This window comes from Drosophila erecta, unplaced genomic scaffold (assembly GCF_003286155.1).
Source record: "Drosophila erecta strain 14021-0224.00,06,07 unplaced genomic scaffold, DereRS2 tig00000126-arrow-pilon, whole genome shotgun sequence".
Lineage (NCBI taxonomy): Eukaryota > Metazoa > Arthropoda > Insecta > Diptera > Drosophilidae > Drosophila > Drosophila erecta.
In genome coordinates this window covers 9422720-9439826 of record NW_020825209.1, presented here as the reverse complement: position 1 = coordinate 9439826, position 17107 = coordinate 9422720, and the positions used below count along the sequence as shown (strand labels likewise).

General features: G+C 46.7%; 2 protein-coding genes across 2 annotated transcripts; both read right to left on the bottom strand.

The window, feature by feature from the left end:
* Positions 1-1041: 1041 nt before the first annotated feature.
* LOC6550697 lies at positions 1042-2259 on the bottom strand. Its single transcript, XM_001978075.3, has 2 exons — positions 1819-2259; positions 1042-1734 (listed from the first exon to the last, which is right to left on the bottom strand). The coding sequence occupies exons 1-2, from the start codon at positions 2076-2078 to the stop codon at positions 1395-1397; spliced, it is 600 nt and encodes a 199-aa protein (XP_001978111.1). The 5' UTR covers positions 2079-2259; the 3' UTR covers positions 1042-1394.
* Positions 2260-16009: 13750 nt separating this feature from the next.
* LOC6550727 (plasminogen activator inhibitor 1 RNA-binding protein) lies at positions 16010-16902 on the bottom strand. The gene has a single exon (XM_001978073.3). It carries the CDS (start codon positions 16883-16885, stop codon positions 16010-16012), a length of 876 nt encoding a protein of 291 aa, XP_001978109.3. The 5' UTR covers positions 16886-16902.
* Positions 16903-17107: the final 205 nt, after the last annotated feature.

The window sequence follows — 17107 nt, the reverse complement described above, 5'->3', positions numbered from 1 at the left end:
CTCCTTTTTGGCGCTGTCATTTTGTTTGCTTTGCCAAATGCTAAGAGCAAAGTTGGATTATGTAAGGGCAAATATGTACCGGGCTATAAGCGGGTGTGTGTGTGTGTGTGTGTGTGAAAGATAATACAGGCGCACCCGGTGTCCGTTGGAGTGTGTATGTATATGTATATGCATATGCATACGTTGGTGTGTGGGTTTTGGCCTGGCCCAAAAGTTGAATGTGCGCTGCCGCAGCCGTGGCAAGGTGAGTTTTATATGCTATAATTTTTTGTCCCCCCCCCCGTTGGTTTTTCTGGGCGGAGCGAAGAAGTGGGCGGGGCTGCGCTGCATGAGCTGGATTTAATAAATTCTAATGTTTGCTTACCTTGCCCGAAAGGCTTTCAACCTGAAGCCACCACACACACAGCCACATGGGCACCACATATGGCGGCAGATGGTTTTTGAAAAGGGGATTGGGATCGGGAACGGGAAAGGGAACGGGAACGGGAACGGGTTGGATAACAATGTAAGGAGCTAGCCAGCTGGAACCGGAGCTCGGCGCCAAAGCAGATTTACTTTTATTGCAAATTGCAATTCTGCATTCTCGTCTGGCAAATGCACCACCCCCCAACTCCCCCTCCGCTGGCCACAGGATATGGACATCCAAATGAATGAATAGACAGATACAGGGAGCCGGGCGCACTCCGCCCTGGAGGCTAATGGGCAACGGGAGCTCGGCAGCTCCAGCTCTTCTGTCTTCTGTCCGCCACAGTGACAGCCCGCTATGATGGACATAAAGCAGCCACTGACTCGGCACAAATTGAAAGCATGGAATTACACGCGTGCAGCTTGTGGCAAATGTTACATTTCCCAATTGCCTTTCGCCTGGCTCTACAATTTGAATCAAAGTCTGAGTTGCAGCATTTATTACGGCATTTATTGTTAACCACACAATGCAATTTTCAGTTGGATTCCACCGTCCGTGTAGCTTGGGTTATTGTTCGTCATGTGACCCATTTGGATTTCCAATTAATTAACCATAAATAATAGCAACTAAAATCGTCTGTAGGCAGTAGCAGAGTAATTTAATCTTTTTCCAAGACCTACGTATTATGTTCAGGGTATAAATACAATTGAATGCTTATATTAGCAACAGACGTATCAATAAAGTGCATATTTTCCACAGAACATACAAAATACCTATCTAATTGGCTTTAAATTATCAACTTGAACTAAAAGCTGCCGTTACGAGTTTCCGAGCAGCCACTGTGCCGAAATCCACTTGAAGTAGGCAACCTTTTGGCCACCTCGGCAGCCAGGGAAACCTATGCTTTTAATTAATAAAGCCATTTCTCTAGCATCGTGCTGGGGCTGTGAAACGGACAACGCTTGGGACTCGGGCGCACTGCATCCGGCTAGCGGAACCAGGTCCAAAACTTCCACCACCTGCGGTTGCCCCGCGCACTCGGCGGCGGCACAGCGGGCGGCGGCATCGCCTTGGGCGGCACCACCGTCATAGTCGGCGGCTCCATGTCCGCCAAGTCGTCCACGCGGTTCTGGGTGGCCCGCAGCACGCAGTGGCGGTACTCCTCCATGGCCGCAAAGCAGTTGCACGACCGCTGCGGGTGCGCTTGGAGGCAGCTCTGCAGCCGGGCAGCCACGTCCAGGCACGGTGGCTCCGCCGCCACCTGCCCCACGTGGAGCTCCACCTGCTGAATCAGGCGATCGAACTCTGCGTAAATGAGCTCCGTGGGCCTGCGATTGAATCGAGACATTTACCAATTGCAAAGTATTCTCTTACATATTTCGCAATACTTCTGGCAGGATACTCGTACTCACATTCTTTGGATATCCGCGGTGATGCTGCGCGATCTGGTGTGGCGTCCGGAAACGGGCATCGGTTGTGGGTGCTCCGCTTTCTGGTTGGGTCGTCCTCCCTCCTGTTCCTGATTCGGCTGCCCCGGCAACTCGCTCTGCGTCTTCTCCGCCTTTTCCGTCGCAGATTCCTGCCCTTGCGGTGGGTGTGGTCCTGCTCCTGCTCCTGCTCCTGCTCCCGCTCCGCCCTCGGCACGCGATTCGCCGGCCAACTGGGCGCCCATTTGGTGTGTGTCCTCGGATTATCTGGAGCTGGATTTGCTCTGTGTGAGTTTCTGTGGTTGGGTCTGGGTTAAACCTGTGAACTGGTGTTCTTATGCTGTGTTTTTATCGTTTTGTCAAACAGATACAATTTTCATGGCTAGAGATTTTGAGTTGCTAAGCTAACTGAAGGGGGAAGTAAAATTGTTCTCTGTTTGTTCTGATGAAATTTGTGACTTGGCACTCCTGTGTAAAAATAAATGGGAATGGTACAGAATTTCCGCAGCACTTAATTCTTTAAATACAAGTTAAATTAAACTATGTTAACATGCTGCATTTGGGAACGAACACTTTGATCCTAAGTATGTTGGTAGAATTTAATTGCACTATTTGAAAATCCCAACTACTGATGCACACATTTTATGGCCCATAACTTGTGCGGCTGGCCATTCAATTAAAATTCCAGCGCTTCTTTGATTCCATCTCATCTCTGTAGCTGTCAATTTTTGAGTATTTTGACGGGGGCATCCGGGGATTTGTCGTTTAGGTGATGATCCACAAGGTCCACCTCCGCCGGAATTTGAGCTTAATTGCGCATTAGAGGGAAAACTTTTCCTGTTTCCTGCGAATGGCCACAACGCAACACATTGCGAAAGTTCAGCCAGACAATTTGACGATGGGCGATGTCCATCAAATGCAGGCATTCTCCGCACTCGACTCATCCGGGTGCATCAATGTCCGGATCCGGGACTCCACCAAGACCCCCGGACTAATCAAGCCAAGGCAAAAGTAAGGGCCAAAAGCAAAGCCGACCTGGGCTACAGGTGCAAGTGAGGGAGGTCGGAAAAACTTCTCCGGCTGCCGGCTGGGCATAAAAAAGTCAAGAAGTTTGTTGCGGCTGGCATTTCGTTATTGGAATTTTCATTGGCCACAAAAATACTTTTTCGATTAAACTTTAACGGCGCGTAAAATGCGAAGCCGGCGTCGCCAAATGGCCGGAAAAATGCCAGAGCCGCCGTGCAAATCAGAAAATGATTAATTACGGAATGTTTTGTGAGGGTCGCAGTCCAGGCACCCAGAGTCACCCAGTCACCCTGGCATCCAGGCATCCAGGCTCTACTTGCTGTGCGTCCTGCCAAATGCCAATTAGCGGAAATATTTCACGTGGCCGACGTCGCCGACTAATGGAAATAAATTAGTTTCGCTCCCCTTTTTTCGGCGGCCAAAGGGTCCACATCGAAAATGTTAAATACGCATCCTCCTGGACTCCAGGGTCTCGAGTTCCCGGGCTCCCCGGGTGAAAATGTCATGGCCGAATGGAAACACATTCTGCATACCAGTGTAGCCGGGAAAACCAGCGACGTGGGCGAAAATGGTGATGCACCCACAGCCCATCGTTAACAGCGAAATATTCGATACTGCCACAATTCACTGCTGTGCACAGCCACATGCAAAATGCTCTCGGGCAATAGAACATGCAACTTGGCTATTTCATGAATAAAGCGTGTATATTTCATATTTATGAACATACTGGCCGTTTGTTCGAATCAGAAAAACTCCTATCCCTGGGCGACTTTTAATAATTAACAACAACCCAATTATTTCTTAATATCAATACTATTTCTCATAATGTAAATTACTTACTCCTGTGATAAAGACGATTTGAATAAACTGATGGGTCTTTTATACCACATAAATCCTGTGAAGCAAGTGCAAAATAACTTGTTGTAAGCGTGGCGTTCGAAGTTGCAGATATTTTTAGGCCAGGACCTCGCTGTTTCCATGCAACCCATGGTTGCAACACTGCTTGCAGCGAGTTGAAAGGTTCATTAGTTTCCAGTTGCAGCATTCAGCAATACGCGTACACAAGGCCAGAGTGCGTGGCCCCCAGGGGCTCCAATCCAATACCGATGTTTCCGCGGTCCAACTGCGTACATATCAGCTCGCTGGCATTATATTCCGGTTCAGTTTTTGAATAGCTTGCAGCGCGGTTTTAATTGCCACGCCCACTGACATATTTAGCCCGTTCCATTATCGGGGCTGGATGGCACTCGTGCACAGGGCAGGGATTACAATCAGCATGAAAATCAAGCGTCAAAAGTTTTTACCACCACGTAATCCGCAACAGTTTTTCATCTTCAGCGGCGGCATACGAGTGCATGTGCCACGCCCATATCGCACATCGCCCCTTGGCCTTGGCAGTGCCAGATGCGCCGGAGGAGCAGGAGTCGGAGCAGAAGCTACAGCCGGAGCTATGACATCAGCATCAGCAGCAGCATTAGCCGAGCACGTTCAACTTTGCAGTGGCACGCGAAACCGCACAAAATGTCGCCCCCACTTGCGAACCTCTTACTTCATCACACCCACTCGCACTCGCACTCGCGGGGTAAGAACCACCTCGCACCACCTCGCACCACCCACTTTGCAGCCCAGTCATGCTCTGCGAATTTTTCGCACAGTTCTACCCCTTCCTTTTCCATGTGATACCTTAGGATGTGCTGGGGCATATGCAGCCATATCTAGTCTATCCGATCTTGGGATCTAGAGAAGCTGTGATCACAACTTTTGGGATGGTAGTTCCTTTGGCCTTTATAAACACATGGCACTGGTCTGCGGCGGAACAGAAATATACGAACTCGACATCCATGCAGCACAACTTTTGGTGCTTGAATATATACCGTTGCATAGTTGTTTAGCTAAACTTGACCACGCTTATTTTTATTATTACTATTGTAACTCATGCATTTTAGAGATTTTCATTTAGCGAATACACTGCCCTTTCAACTTCAGTGCATTTCGTTACTATTGCCATTCTGTGCTATCTTTCGACGATTTTGTGCGGCAATATCTATGTCAAAATCAAATGAAGCCATTCCATAGTTTTATGGCAGATCGTAAACAAAAAAGGAATCGCAGTGCTGGGTATTTTATGTGTGGCAAACTCTTTTACCGTTCTCACCATTATTTTTCCCTGATTTCTTTTTTTCTGCGGTGGCTGTTGGTCGGTGTGCACTGGCTTCGCTCGCTATATTTTTCAGCATATAAATTTTCGTTCAAGTTGAAAAGTTTCGCATACTCCTGTCACGTAACGCGCAGTGGAGTTCGGAGGTCCTGAGGGAAGAACTCGGGGTGGTGGTGCTGGGTGGTGCTGGGTGGTGCTCACTGTGTGAATTGTGTGGATAGCGAGACTGTCAGCGGCGTGGATCGCGTGCTGAGCTGAGGTCACGCCATGGAGTCCGGAGTCCGGAGTCCGGAGTCCGAGTCGCTAATTTATGGCCTGACATTAGAATGCAATCATATTCACTTAAAAAAGTGCATAACTTTTGGCTCCTGCCGTTTGCCGACTTACGGTTGTCATCGCTGTTGTACCGGCTGCAGCAACATTCGCCATCACTGCCGCCATTTTCCCCGCTGCACTTTGCGGTGCAAATAACTTTTATTGCACTTGAACTTAATTGCTGTACAAATTGCTGCTAATCGCGCGTGTGTTGCGTGCGAGCCGAGTTAAAGGTTGTTGTCGAGGCAAGGGTTTTAATTTCCGTTGCGCCACCTAACGTGCAGCGTTGCCATCTGGTCAAAAGCGTGATGCGGGACTGTACCAAAGCTACTCTTGTGATTGATGGAAATGTGTGATAAATACCGAATGAGATCTGGGAAAGAACGTATTGGTGTGGCTAATCTGGCTAATAATATTTATACCAAATATGTACCTTTGGACCTGTAAGTATGAGCGATGTATCACTGCGTTTAATTCCCACATAGCCAACTTAACTGGGCCATGAAAAAAATCAGCACGAAAGTCGAATAAATGGGGAGAGAGTCAAATAAATAAATCCCATCATAAGCATGCATATGCAAATGAATAAAATCTAAGCCCAAAAGTGTAAGCCGCCGGCAGCGGCGCCACTGACCCGTAACATGTGTCGCCCGTCCCAAAGGACACGCCCACTTGCCCACATCCTTCCAGCCCCTCTGGATGGGATGTGTAGTGGGTTGGTGGCCGGGTTGCTCGGTGGGCTGTCCTGGTGTAACATAAGCCGCAAAAAGATTTTCGACAACGGGCGACGGGCAAAATGTGAAAACCAAAGAATTATTGCCTTGTCGCCTGTCCCTGACCTGACCCTCTACCGCTCCACATCCTTCCACACAGCCACATCTCCGCATGGCCGGTTTGGCATAATCTTTGTGCCAACGCCAGCCGCCAGCCGCCGACGTCGGCGTCAACGTATCCCCAGGCTGCCAGTTTACAATTTTGGCAGCCGACACCGAGTGATGGCAAGTTGGATGTTTTCAAGCAGCCCTATTAAATTTAATTTGTGTAATATTTGGTACTTTTGAACATATTTCCATACTTATATGAAAAGTGGCGTGATTCTACAACAGAATGTACTAGCTTACTTATCATATAAATAGTTTAATTAATTAAATGCCTTACACATTTTTATAAATAATTACAATGATTATTGATATATGTACCATAAGCATAACTTGAAAATTTGTAATTTTAGCGATTTGATCAAATCAAATTATTTAAAGGTTCGAAACTGGAATTTCGGAGCTTTCTGGCTTTGAAGTGGTATATTAAATTACTTACATGCCTTTCCGTCGCCTGTCCCGCTCATTTCTCATAATGGTTTGCTGTTGATGATGTTGTTCTTCCTTTAATGCGAGTGTGTGTTGGTGTGCTTTTTAGGGTGTGCGTGTGTGCGTGTGTGCGCGTGTGTGAGGTGTTTGGTTAAGCACATAATTAATACGAAATTTGATTGCCTCTGCCGCGCTGGGACCGGAAGTAGACGAAGCAGAGCCAGCAGCACCGGATGCGGGTAAACTCTGTCCCGCTCTCTCCGTTTGCCGCTATTTGTGTATGTTGTGTGTGCTTGTGTGTGTGGGTGGGACAGGCTGCGATATAAGCGTATAAGTAAAAGTCAAATTAAAGTAAACTCGACTTGGCAACCACCCACCGCTGCGGTTTGCCGCTTAAACGCTTGTGGTTTAATTAATCGACTCATAGCTGCATATACCGCCCCGCCCCGCCCCTGCCACGCCCTTTTCGAGTGACTTCCTGTCACTGCGGTTTTTGCAGCAAAAAAAAAAAAAGAAAAACAAGAATCCACGGCCCGCCCGTTTTGCCTCTGACTGTTGAAGCCTTTTAATAATTTGGCCAAGGCCTCTTCTTCATTCGTCTGAAACGGGGTAGATAAAAAACTTTAACTGTGCGCCGAGCTGCTGGCTGCTTATGGCCAAAAATAAATCAAGCACCAAACTACTTTGGCCCGGAATGATTAATTAACTGCATTTTGTGCTCGACCACGTCCGATGGCCCCGACCAGTTCCCTGACCAGTTCCCTGTAACCCCAGCCGCTGACCAAAGTGGAGCTTCGCTATCTGAAGCACACAGCAGTTGAATTTTGTAGCTTGCAAATCGAAGTGGCCAAGCACACATAGTATTTTCCCGATTCCAATTCACCTGGCTATATCGCCGTGCTTGCCTTGCTAGGCAGTCGCTCACTGGCGAGGCCCCACTGTGCCGCACAACTACACACAGGACTGCCAACGGTCTGTGGGCGCCACTTCAGACGCTCAAGTTAAGATATTATTAATGTGCTTGTTAGCATTGGCTGCTGTAACTGCTCCGCTGTCCGAGTGGCATGAATTATGTGCTCTTTTTGCGCCCGCCGCCATCACAATTAACCGTAAGTGATGAGGCGGAGCACTAGCTGGGTTGGAGCTCCTCCGGACATGAGCCCCCCACCCCCCTCCCACCTTGGCGATGGGAGGATAATGCCATTTCGTAGTAGTAATAATATTGCATTGCCCAAGTGCCCAAGTGCCCGCCCGGCTGTCAGTTGACTTTGAAATGCGCCGGGACTTTGGCATACAAGTTGATGGAGGGCTTTTCCGATGTCGATGCGAGATCTGTAATTCCAATCCCTCGACCGACAATTATCGCATTGTTGTCCTACGGTTGATTAGGCCTCTTTGGCTGCACTGAAACAGAAATGCCCATCTTGTTCTAGTTAAATTTGCAGAGCAAATGCATATACAAATCAGCCAAATCACAAAAGTGCATCTGCAGTAAGTGTGTTGCGGAGTTTAATCTGATGCCAGTTTAAGTCATAAGCCAACTTAAGTAACTTTCTTTTCGCTGCCATTTTTTCATAGATTAATCAGACCGACAATTGAATATTTCGGGCCGAACAAAATGCCCGATAGTTGGCCATTGTTCGGAGAGATGCAATTAGTTCCGCCGGCCCAGGATGGCGGAGATGTACCCGACCATCTATGTATTTGTGTGTGTATAGTCCACCCCCAATCTCCGGCCCGAGGGATAATAAGCAGCTTAAGTTGCCGCAGTCCGGCTCTGAGCTGCGGAGTCCTTAGTCCTTAGTTCGTAGTCCGGTTATAAGAAATGTGGGTGGGAAAACTTGTTAACGCCAAAATCGAAGCTGGAAAAGCTAGAAAAGCTGGAAAAACCGAGAGAAGGAGCGGCTGTGCAGCGAGCATTATACAGATTGAATTGAGACGTTGGGCGATGGAGATTTCCCCCAGGTATCCAGGAGCATACGGCAGGCAGGCGGATAGCTCTAGTTCCATCTCGTGTACTGGAGATGGAAGGTGGAAAATGGCGGATGGCAGATGGCAGATGGGAGTTGGCTCTGGCATTGTGTAAGCCAAAAATGGCAGCTCTCGATATGATAATGATACAATTTCGATGGAGCTTAACAGGGATTAGGCAACGGGATGCGAATACGATGATGGCAACTAATTGGCCATGGGCTCGTTCATCTGGCTCCCGTATCCCATTCACCACCCAGCATCCGCCATGGAGTCTCTCCAGCAAGCGAGTGGCAATCAACCATAATGCCAGTCCGTTGCAAGTGACAATTTATTAATAAACAGCAGAAACATGAACGAGGACGACAAAGGACGAAGGACTGAGGGCTAAGGAAGCAGGAGTGCAGGGGAAGGGGAGGAGGGCCGACTGTCAATTACCAGTCGGGGCTATAAATTGCATGTCAGTTGCTCGGAGCCCAACTTCCATAGCATCCCATACCATCCCATCCCATTCCCTTACCAATTGCTTACCGAATCGAAGGGAGTGCGCTGCGTTTAATGGGCCCGATAAATTCCACAGGCTGTCAGGGGGCCAAGGGGATATGGATTTGGGATTGGGATTTTGATCGGGATGTGGACGAGGACGAGGACATATACATGGCGTGGGAGGTGCCCACAAAGGGTGCTCACATAACTATGGATCTACAGTCACGTTGATGAGGAGAAGCCACTTGACTAAACTAATGAGCCAATGATGATTTTTCTCAAAATGCTGTAACTTTATTAAGGAACTGAACCTAAAATTCAAAAAGACAATATTATGTCGTCCGACAATACCCTGCAATCTATAAAGTCAATCGAATAATATGTGCTTATTGTGCTTAGACCGCATAGAAGAAGCAAACAGCTTAGCAATCCATGGCAATTGTGGAAGTAGTCATTCAATTTGCGGAAATTGACTGACGTTGAGCCCAGTGTGACCAGGCTACTCAACGTAACAGCCAGCGTGGCCAGCAGTGGCTACAAACACAATCAGAGCCCAAGCGCCAAATGCGAAATCAAATTAAGCAAAGTGCGCAAACATTGATAAGGCAGCCGGGCAGATTGAGGACTTGGATCCCTGTGGCCTCCAACAGCAGCCGCATTCCGATCCGAGTGCAGACGGCCAACTTGCAGGACGAAGTAAAGTCAGGACTAGGAGCGCGCAGCGCGGGGCGGTGGCGAGGGGGCAGTGCAACAACCGCAACCGACAAAGGGAAAGTGGCAAGGCGAACGGGTTCTTTGGGTTGTCAACTGTAAAGTAGGGTAGATTACACTGCTTTGAATGATGCCACCAGCCAAGGAGCGAAGATTCCGGAAACTGCCAACCGGAATGAGGCGAAAACGCGGACAGGACTCGACCTTGCTGCTGCCCATTAAATAGCCGGTTGAACACTAGAAGCAAATGATATAAAACACCATAGCCATCAAATTACTTTCTCGCAAGTTCCCATGCATCGAGATATTTCAAATTTCCCCAACTAATCATTGAAAATCTGGTATACCCCATGGAAACTTCAGATGGGTGCTGGTCGTGGCGCCAGGCCAAGAAAAACCAACAGAAAAAGGAAACAGTCGAAAGGGATGGCCAAGCGGAAAGTGCGCGAGGAAAGGGGCGCAAGAATGGCAAGACATCGTCCTTTTCCATAGACAAAACCAAAGGACAATGCACAACTAGCTGCAACAAAAAAAAGGACGAATTGGTGCCTGAACTTTCACAATGCAGTTACTCAATACCCTTGCCAGCTAAAATTCAACCACGTCGAAAGGAATAGTTCAAGTTATGTTAAGCAATGGTCAGAAAATTAGCTAATTTGTTAAGCAATTTTCAACATTCGTTTGCCCAGATATAACAATATTCATTTGTAAAACTGTGCACTTAAAATGCCTGGTATGTATTATTATTTTTTGCTTTTAACTACCAAATGTTCCCCATTTGTAGGGCATTGGGTAATGAAATAGTCTTACGTTCGGTGAGATTCTCCGGAGTCTGCTTCGGACCCGGACTTGCACTGGCCTAGTAACTCGAGTAATTGGTAGCACAACCGTCCCCTTCCCTCCCCGCCCGTCACACCCCCTGGCCCACCCTTAGCCACACCCCTGACAGCTCGTCGTCATTGCCATTGCTCATCTTCAGCGCTGTGTGGCCCGCAAATGTGTCTTTGTCAGTGCGTCAGTGGAGCGTGCCGCGTTGCAGTGCCAGGAGGTCACCAGCGGGAGCAGGTCACCACCCCTGCACCCACCAAACCCAGGCCAGAAGTCACCATCACCATCACAATCTGTGTGGGTGGAACGCAAATGCTTTGGCATATCAAAAGTGAAACTTTGACATATAATTTCTCGCATGGATTTTCACTTTGACGGCATAAGCGACGACAATGGCACATGCCTTTTACTGAACCCCATGGCGGAATGGAAGAGGAGAGAGGCGGATTCGGCGTCGCATTCTGATACGTATCCAGATCCAGACTCAGATCCGGATCCGGCCTAAAAACTTGCCTCCCCAGCCCCAGCTCACAATGGAGCGAACATGTCGTAAGATTTTGCTGGCAAAACGCCTCGGGGGCGATACCATCATCGACATCATCAATTCAAACGGTGGATGGCATTTGAATTGATGGGCAGCCAGCCAGGTGGCAATCTGTGCAGCAGGATGTGGAATGGATATGTATAAGTGGGCCAACGATGGGTTATTCAGCGGCTGGCACTGCAAGATCTCATTTCACCTGTGTTGCACTTACGTGGGACAAAGTGGTCTTTGGTGGATTTGGTGGTATTTCTGGGAAATAATCACAAGGATAAGGCTTCAGTACCAAACGGGTAAAAACGGGTATTTTTTGAACATCTTTCAATTATTTCAAATGTTCATGTAGATCAATACCAAAGGCATGTGCCATGTCATTTTTATTGGCTCCCCTCATCGTGCTCATCGGTTATTTCCTATATCTTTCGCGGACATCTCTGATGGATCCTCATAAAGTTGTTATGGTAAATCGTTATCCCCTTCTTTCTTATTCAGATGCACTTTCATAAGCTCTTCATTCTCCTTATTAAAATCACTATTCATATCCTTTTTCTCCTTCGTTACCTCAGTCTTCACAGTTTTCTCTGTCTTTTGCTTAATTATCTCCTCAGTCGTTTGCTTGGTGCTTCTCTTGGCCATTTCGCTTTCGTCCTCATCAGATGACGATCCTTCGTAGCTGAATGCTGGTGGCTCGTCGCTCCATTCGGCATTATTTTCCATTTCGAGGTACCGCCTAAGGTAATCCGCAAAATAGCAGGAAATTGGTAGAAAAAAGGAATCGGTGGGGCCATTGAACAGCCTCAAAACCAGCTGATACATGTGTCTGGAGCAGCACTTTGCCTAAAGGAACCTGCGCTACCTCTCTCCATTCTAAATTGATATCTAAGGTCAGTTACATACACTTCAGAGTTATATTGGCTTGCCTTCTTAACGTAAATGACGTACGATACGGATATCATGTCTGTACCACCTTCCAAATTGGGGCAAATCTCCTTCTTTGGCTGATTATTCATTTCAAAACTCAACAACACGCGTTTGCAATTAAAATATCGTTTTGGGGATGGGAAGCTAATTGATATATAATATAAGCTGATTGCATAATGATGTAGCTTTACTCCAGTGTTTATAAACGATAGGCATAGCTAGCCACAAGCTTAGTGTTGTTAAACGATAGGTACTATGTGGCTAACTGCAGTGTTGTTGACGGATAAGTATTGTGGAGCTGTGGCTAACTTAACAGCTGCAAATCGATATTAGCAGGTAGTGTTGTGTTGCAACACTAATTGCAGCAGTAATTGTAAACACATACCCTCCAACTTTTTTCTCTCTCTACTTAGCTTTTAAATACCAAATAGAGCTGACTGTAATCCGATATGAGTAAAACACTCGTATCTTGTCACGTGAACCTCTATCTGCCTGAGTTGCACAATATCCAATTCTCTTTTCCCCCGTTACTTTCTCCATCAGCCGTCCGTCCTTTCTTCTTCTCCCTTTGTTTTCGATGGCTGTCTCTGAATGAGTTCTTTGGTTTTTGTATGGAAATTTTGAAATTATGTTTCTTGTCTTTTAATTAATAATCTCAAGGGTGTGTTGGCCTGTCCTGGCCATGGCTTATGTCGGAAGAAGACGGAGTTTTGTTGGATTTGCGAGGGTTTCACATCGGTTGGGGGACTGTGAATGCCGAGCAACGGGGCGTATGTGTAACATGTGAAAGCGTCGACTCAGCAGGCAGCAGGCAGCAGGCTGGCAGCTGGTGTAACTCAAATTGTAAATGGTGTTGATGCCCCCGTCCCCGCAGCCACCGCTTTCCGCCCACTTTTCCACCGCCTTTCCCGCTTTTCCGGAGTAACTTTTATGGCCTGGGTGCGGATGTGTGTTGGCCTCTGTGTATTTGTGTGTGAGTGCGGCCTGACAATGTGATTTACATTTAATTAAAATCGTATTTACTCGTTAGATAAACAAACACAGAACTCGGGGCACCCTCTGCAGCGCTCCGCCGCATCATTAGGCACTCGGAGCGCTCGAATTTGCCAAGTGGCATTGGGAAATGGCGGCGGGAAATGGGAAATCCTTGGTGGAAAGTGGGTTGGGAAAGTGGTCTTGGGAAATTCAACTGGAAGCCAAGTCGCAGGTGTTGGCCTGCCACTTGGATGTCAGCCTTGTGTTGACGTTGACAGGGCGACATGTCAAAAATAACTCGGTGCCATCGATCGCCGAAGGCTGTTTAAAAATAAAGCACTCTGTCTTTTGGCCAAAAACGAAATAAGACACCCGGGAAATGGAAAATCTTGAGAGGCCGTACAAAATGCCCAAATATTACCAATAACGGAGCGTGAGGTAATAGAAACGTATTTATAGATCGCAAATTTAAACTCCTTTTATACACCAATGTAAGCATGTATCATCGGTATAAATTAAACAACTTCCAAGTTTCCTAGAAGCCAAATGTATATATGTAAATATCTCTAGAGTCTTGCCCACAAAGCTCCTATTTCATTCGTTCATTGCAAATTGCAATTGTAAAAACATATAGTTAGTTGAAACCAATTGTTTTTGCTGGCCATTCGAGACCAAACCAAATTGTCAATCGATGCTGACTTGGACATTAATTGCAGGAAATGCTCTGTGCAGCTTTTAGCCTTTTAAAGAAACCTCCAATCATGTTGCATTCAACAGCACAAGTTGTCCCCTTTCGACCCCCACACCAGGACCACTCCAATCCACCCCCATTTGGTCCCCATTCATTGCCCATTCTTTTCCGCCTCTTGTTTTGACTTGATGACCAAGTTAAACAAACACACGCCACACAAACATGAACCGGCGCTCCGGCAATCGCAATGGGATTCAAACTGGAATTGGGACTCCGACTAGGAGTGGTTTGGTAGTGGTGGGCATGGCCATGGCCATGGGAATGGCCATGGGAATGGGAACGTTGACTCTGCTGCAGCCGTGTCCAATTTGCATGGCCATTGTGAGCTGGGCAGGAAGTGGGGAATCCATCGCCTTCTCCGGAATTCCCAATCATGCCCTCTGTGGAGAACTGGGTGGGTCACAAGTGGGCATGGGCAGCACATTTCCGGCATTTATCAATGGTAATTTCTCGTGTCAGCTTTGAAATAATTTCAGTTGACGGAAGCGAGACTATTCAAGTGTGTCCAAATGCACACAAAAATTATGCCACAATTAGCATTTTGTTCTATGGAAGCCATTGTGTACGTTTTCATATAGCATTTCAAGCGGACATTTAAATTCAGCTGATAAGTTTGCGGTTTCCCTTGACTCGTATTTAATTAAAATAATCTGCACTTTATTCAGCAAGCTTCTTATAGTATATTTAAATGACAGCATATTCTGGGATGAATTTAAAACATCATAATATACATGTGTAAAAAATATTTGATGCAACGCACAGCGATGTTTGTGGCCTGATTTTTAAAATTGTTCAGTTATGATTATTATTTTATACAGAATATAGTTCATAATTTATTAAGTTCACACGTACAGACGTGTGAGTAAAAAAACCGTTGGTAAATTAATTGATGGGTATTATTGATACCTAGCAGCTGAGGTAATCAACGCTTTATTTATATTTTAACAATAATGTCGAGCAACCCTTTTTAAACATAAATATTCATGAGTATTTGTAGTGGCCAACCCGAACTGAACTTTTTGTTGCCTAATCGATTTTCCCCCTGGCTTCTGCCTGATTTTCCTGCACTTTGACTCCGATTTCGGCAGGGGCGGCGGAAAAGGGGGCGTGATAAGGGGCAGCTTGTAAAACAATGACAAGGACAAATTCGTGCGATAGGCAAACAGCATGCAAGGCTCTGTGGCAGAGGGTTTTCTTGGGCAAGGGGCTCGAAGTGTCAATACAAATATAAATCAATGTTCGGGGAAGCAGCTGGGAAAGGTATGGGAAGCGGTACCGGCAGGAAAAGCGGAAAAACTGGAAAAAGGTAACATGCCTAAGCAGTTGTTGCCTTTGTTTTTGCCCTCTTTTTGCTGGCAATCAATTTTAACAAGCACCCAGTTTCGGAGATCTGCTCGGCTTACTGGGCATCTTGCTCCTAATTGGTTGCCAGTTAGATGTAGAATGAATACGTAAGGCATGCGACACAATTCAAGTTCAATGGAATTCTACGGGAATTCTACCTATGGGAAATGAACGAAAGGAGCAGAGAATAAGGCAGGGATTTTGCTTAGTGGAGAACCCACATTGGAAACAAAAACCTTTCTAGAATTTCATTTAATTCGCAGTTTCGCAAATATGTTGTTCCTCTTGCTCTGCCTCTCTCTCTCCCTCTCTCTGTCGCTCACTATCGCCGGCTCTTTCTGTGCCGTGCGAGTTGTGTAATTAGTGCAAGCGAGAGGGCGAAAGCCTTCGAGGGAGCGGGACAGAGAATAGGCCGCGTAAAAAAGTTTGCAGACTTAGTTTTTCCTCCATTTTTGCACTCTACAGTGCTTTATACTCGCACAGTTTTTGCTTTTGTTTTTGTTTCGCTAGAATTTGTTCAATTTAATGTAACATGGAGGAGAAGGCACAAAAACCAGAAACTGGGAGGCGGACTTGGGGGTGGGCGTGAGAAACGGGCGGAAACAACATGGAAAACTGAAAAGTTTGCGGTGACGCCGGAAAATTCCATCAAAACTGTGGGGAACAGCCTTAAAGTGACTTTAAGGGTTTCCCAATTATTTGCAAGACCCTGAAAAACTAAGGAAAATTGCTCTGGTTGCAAGGGCCACAACATATATTATTTATTATTTACGTATTTCTTGGAGAATGTGCGAATTCACCAGAATACCTCGATTATATAATTTTGAATCAAGTGCTATTTATTAATATAATGAAATAATGCTCTGATCTGTATGGAAATTTAACAGGATATCAACCACGTAGAGCTGGCGGTCACCGGATATTACCTCGCCTTCATCTTCAAGCTCTCCGGATTCTCCTGATTCTCCAGATCCTCCAGATTCTCCAGATCCTCCAGATTCTCCATATCCTTCAGGTTCTCCAGATGCTTCGGCCGTTTCGGTTTCTCCTGGTTCCTTGGATCCTTTGGGATGGTTAGTTTTCTCTAGCCCATGGGCTCCTCCAGTTTCTCCAGAATCGCCTTTCCCCTCTTCCTTTTTACCGAAATTCCCCATTATAAACTCCTTCGAAAGCTGCTTTTTCTGGGCTTGCATGGCACGCCACTCGTCGAGTGTATATTGCTGGGGCTCCTCCGATGACTCGTCCTTATTAGCGAAACTCGATAGCTTTGACAACTTCATCCTGTCGAGGACACGCGAATTGGCCTTCGGGCGGAAGTCGATCTCCTCCTGCAGCGATCCCCAGTTGTGGGCCCCGGCTCCATTGCGTTTGTCCACTGCCTTTACGCCAGTGCGATTCGATCGGGATCGGCGGTCAAGGAGTCGGTCACCAGATCGATTGAGTCCAGTTTCGCCAAGCATGCTCTTTTGTATTGGTACAATTCCTGGCACAACAGGATCTGCCCCCTTGATGTCCTGCACCCGGTTCCTTTTGGGAGCAGGCAATGCAATGCTCGAATTGGGCTTCCTCTCCACCTTCGGCTGGAATAGACGTGCTGTCTTCTGCGGCTTTGGCGGCATCTTCTTGAGAATGGCCACCTTCGATGGCTTCTTCTCCGGCTTCTTCATCTTGCGATTATTGCCAGCGAAGGTGCAACAATTGTCATAGCTCTCTTTCATATTTGATACAAATTGTAGTAAAAATCAGATATATAATATACAATGCAAATCGGAGCTGGCAAATGGGAATCGGTCTAAACTGAATGACAATCAGAGCCAATTCGAATAGCTGAAAGCCCGGCCAACTAAGTTTTCCCAAAATATAATACAGAAATTACGATGGAAACATTGCAGCAATCAAATAAATAATAATATCAAAACACCCTTTTAGGCAATCCGCTT

Bases quoted from the DNA above. Each gene is read 5' to 3' on its own strand.
- LOC6550697 (XM_001978075.3), bottom strand. From the start codon at position 2,078: ATGGGCGCCCAGTTGGCCGGCGAATCGCGTGCCGAGGGCGGAGCGGGA. The intron at 1,735-1,818 runs GTGAGTACGAGT...ATTCAATCGCAG, and splicing joins ACCGCGGATATCCAAAGAAT to GCCCACGGAGCTCATTTACG.
- LOC6550727 (XM_001978073.3), bottom strand. From the start codon at position 16,885: ATGAAAGAGAGCTATGACAATTGTTGCACCTTCGCTGGCAATAATCGC.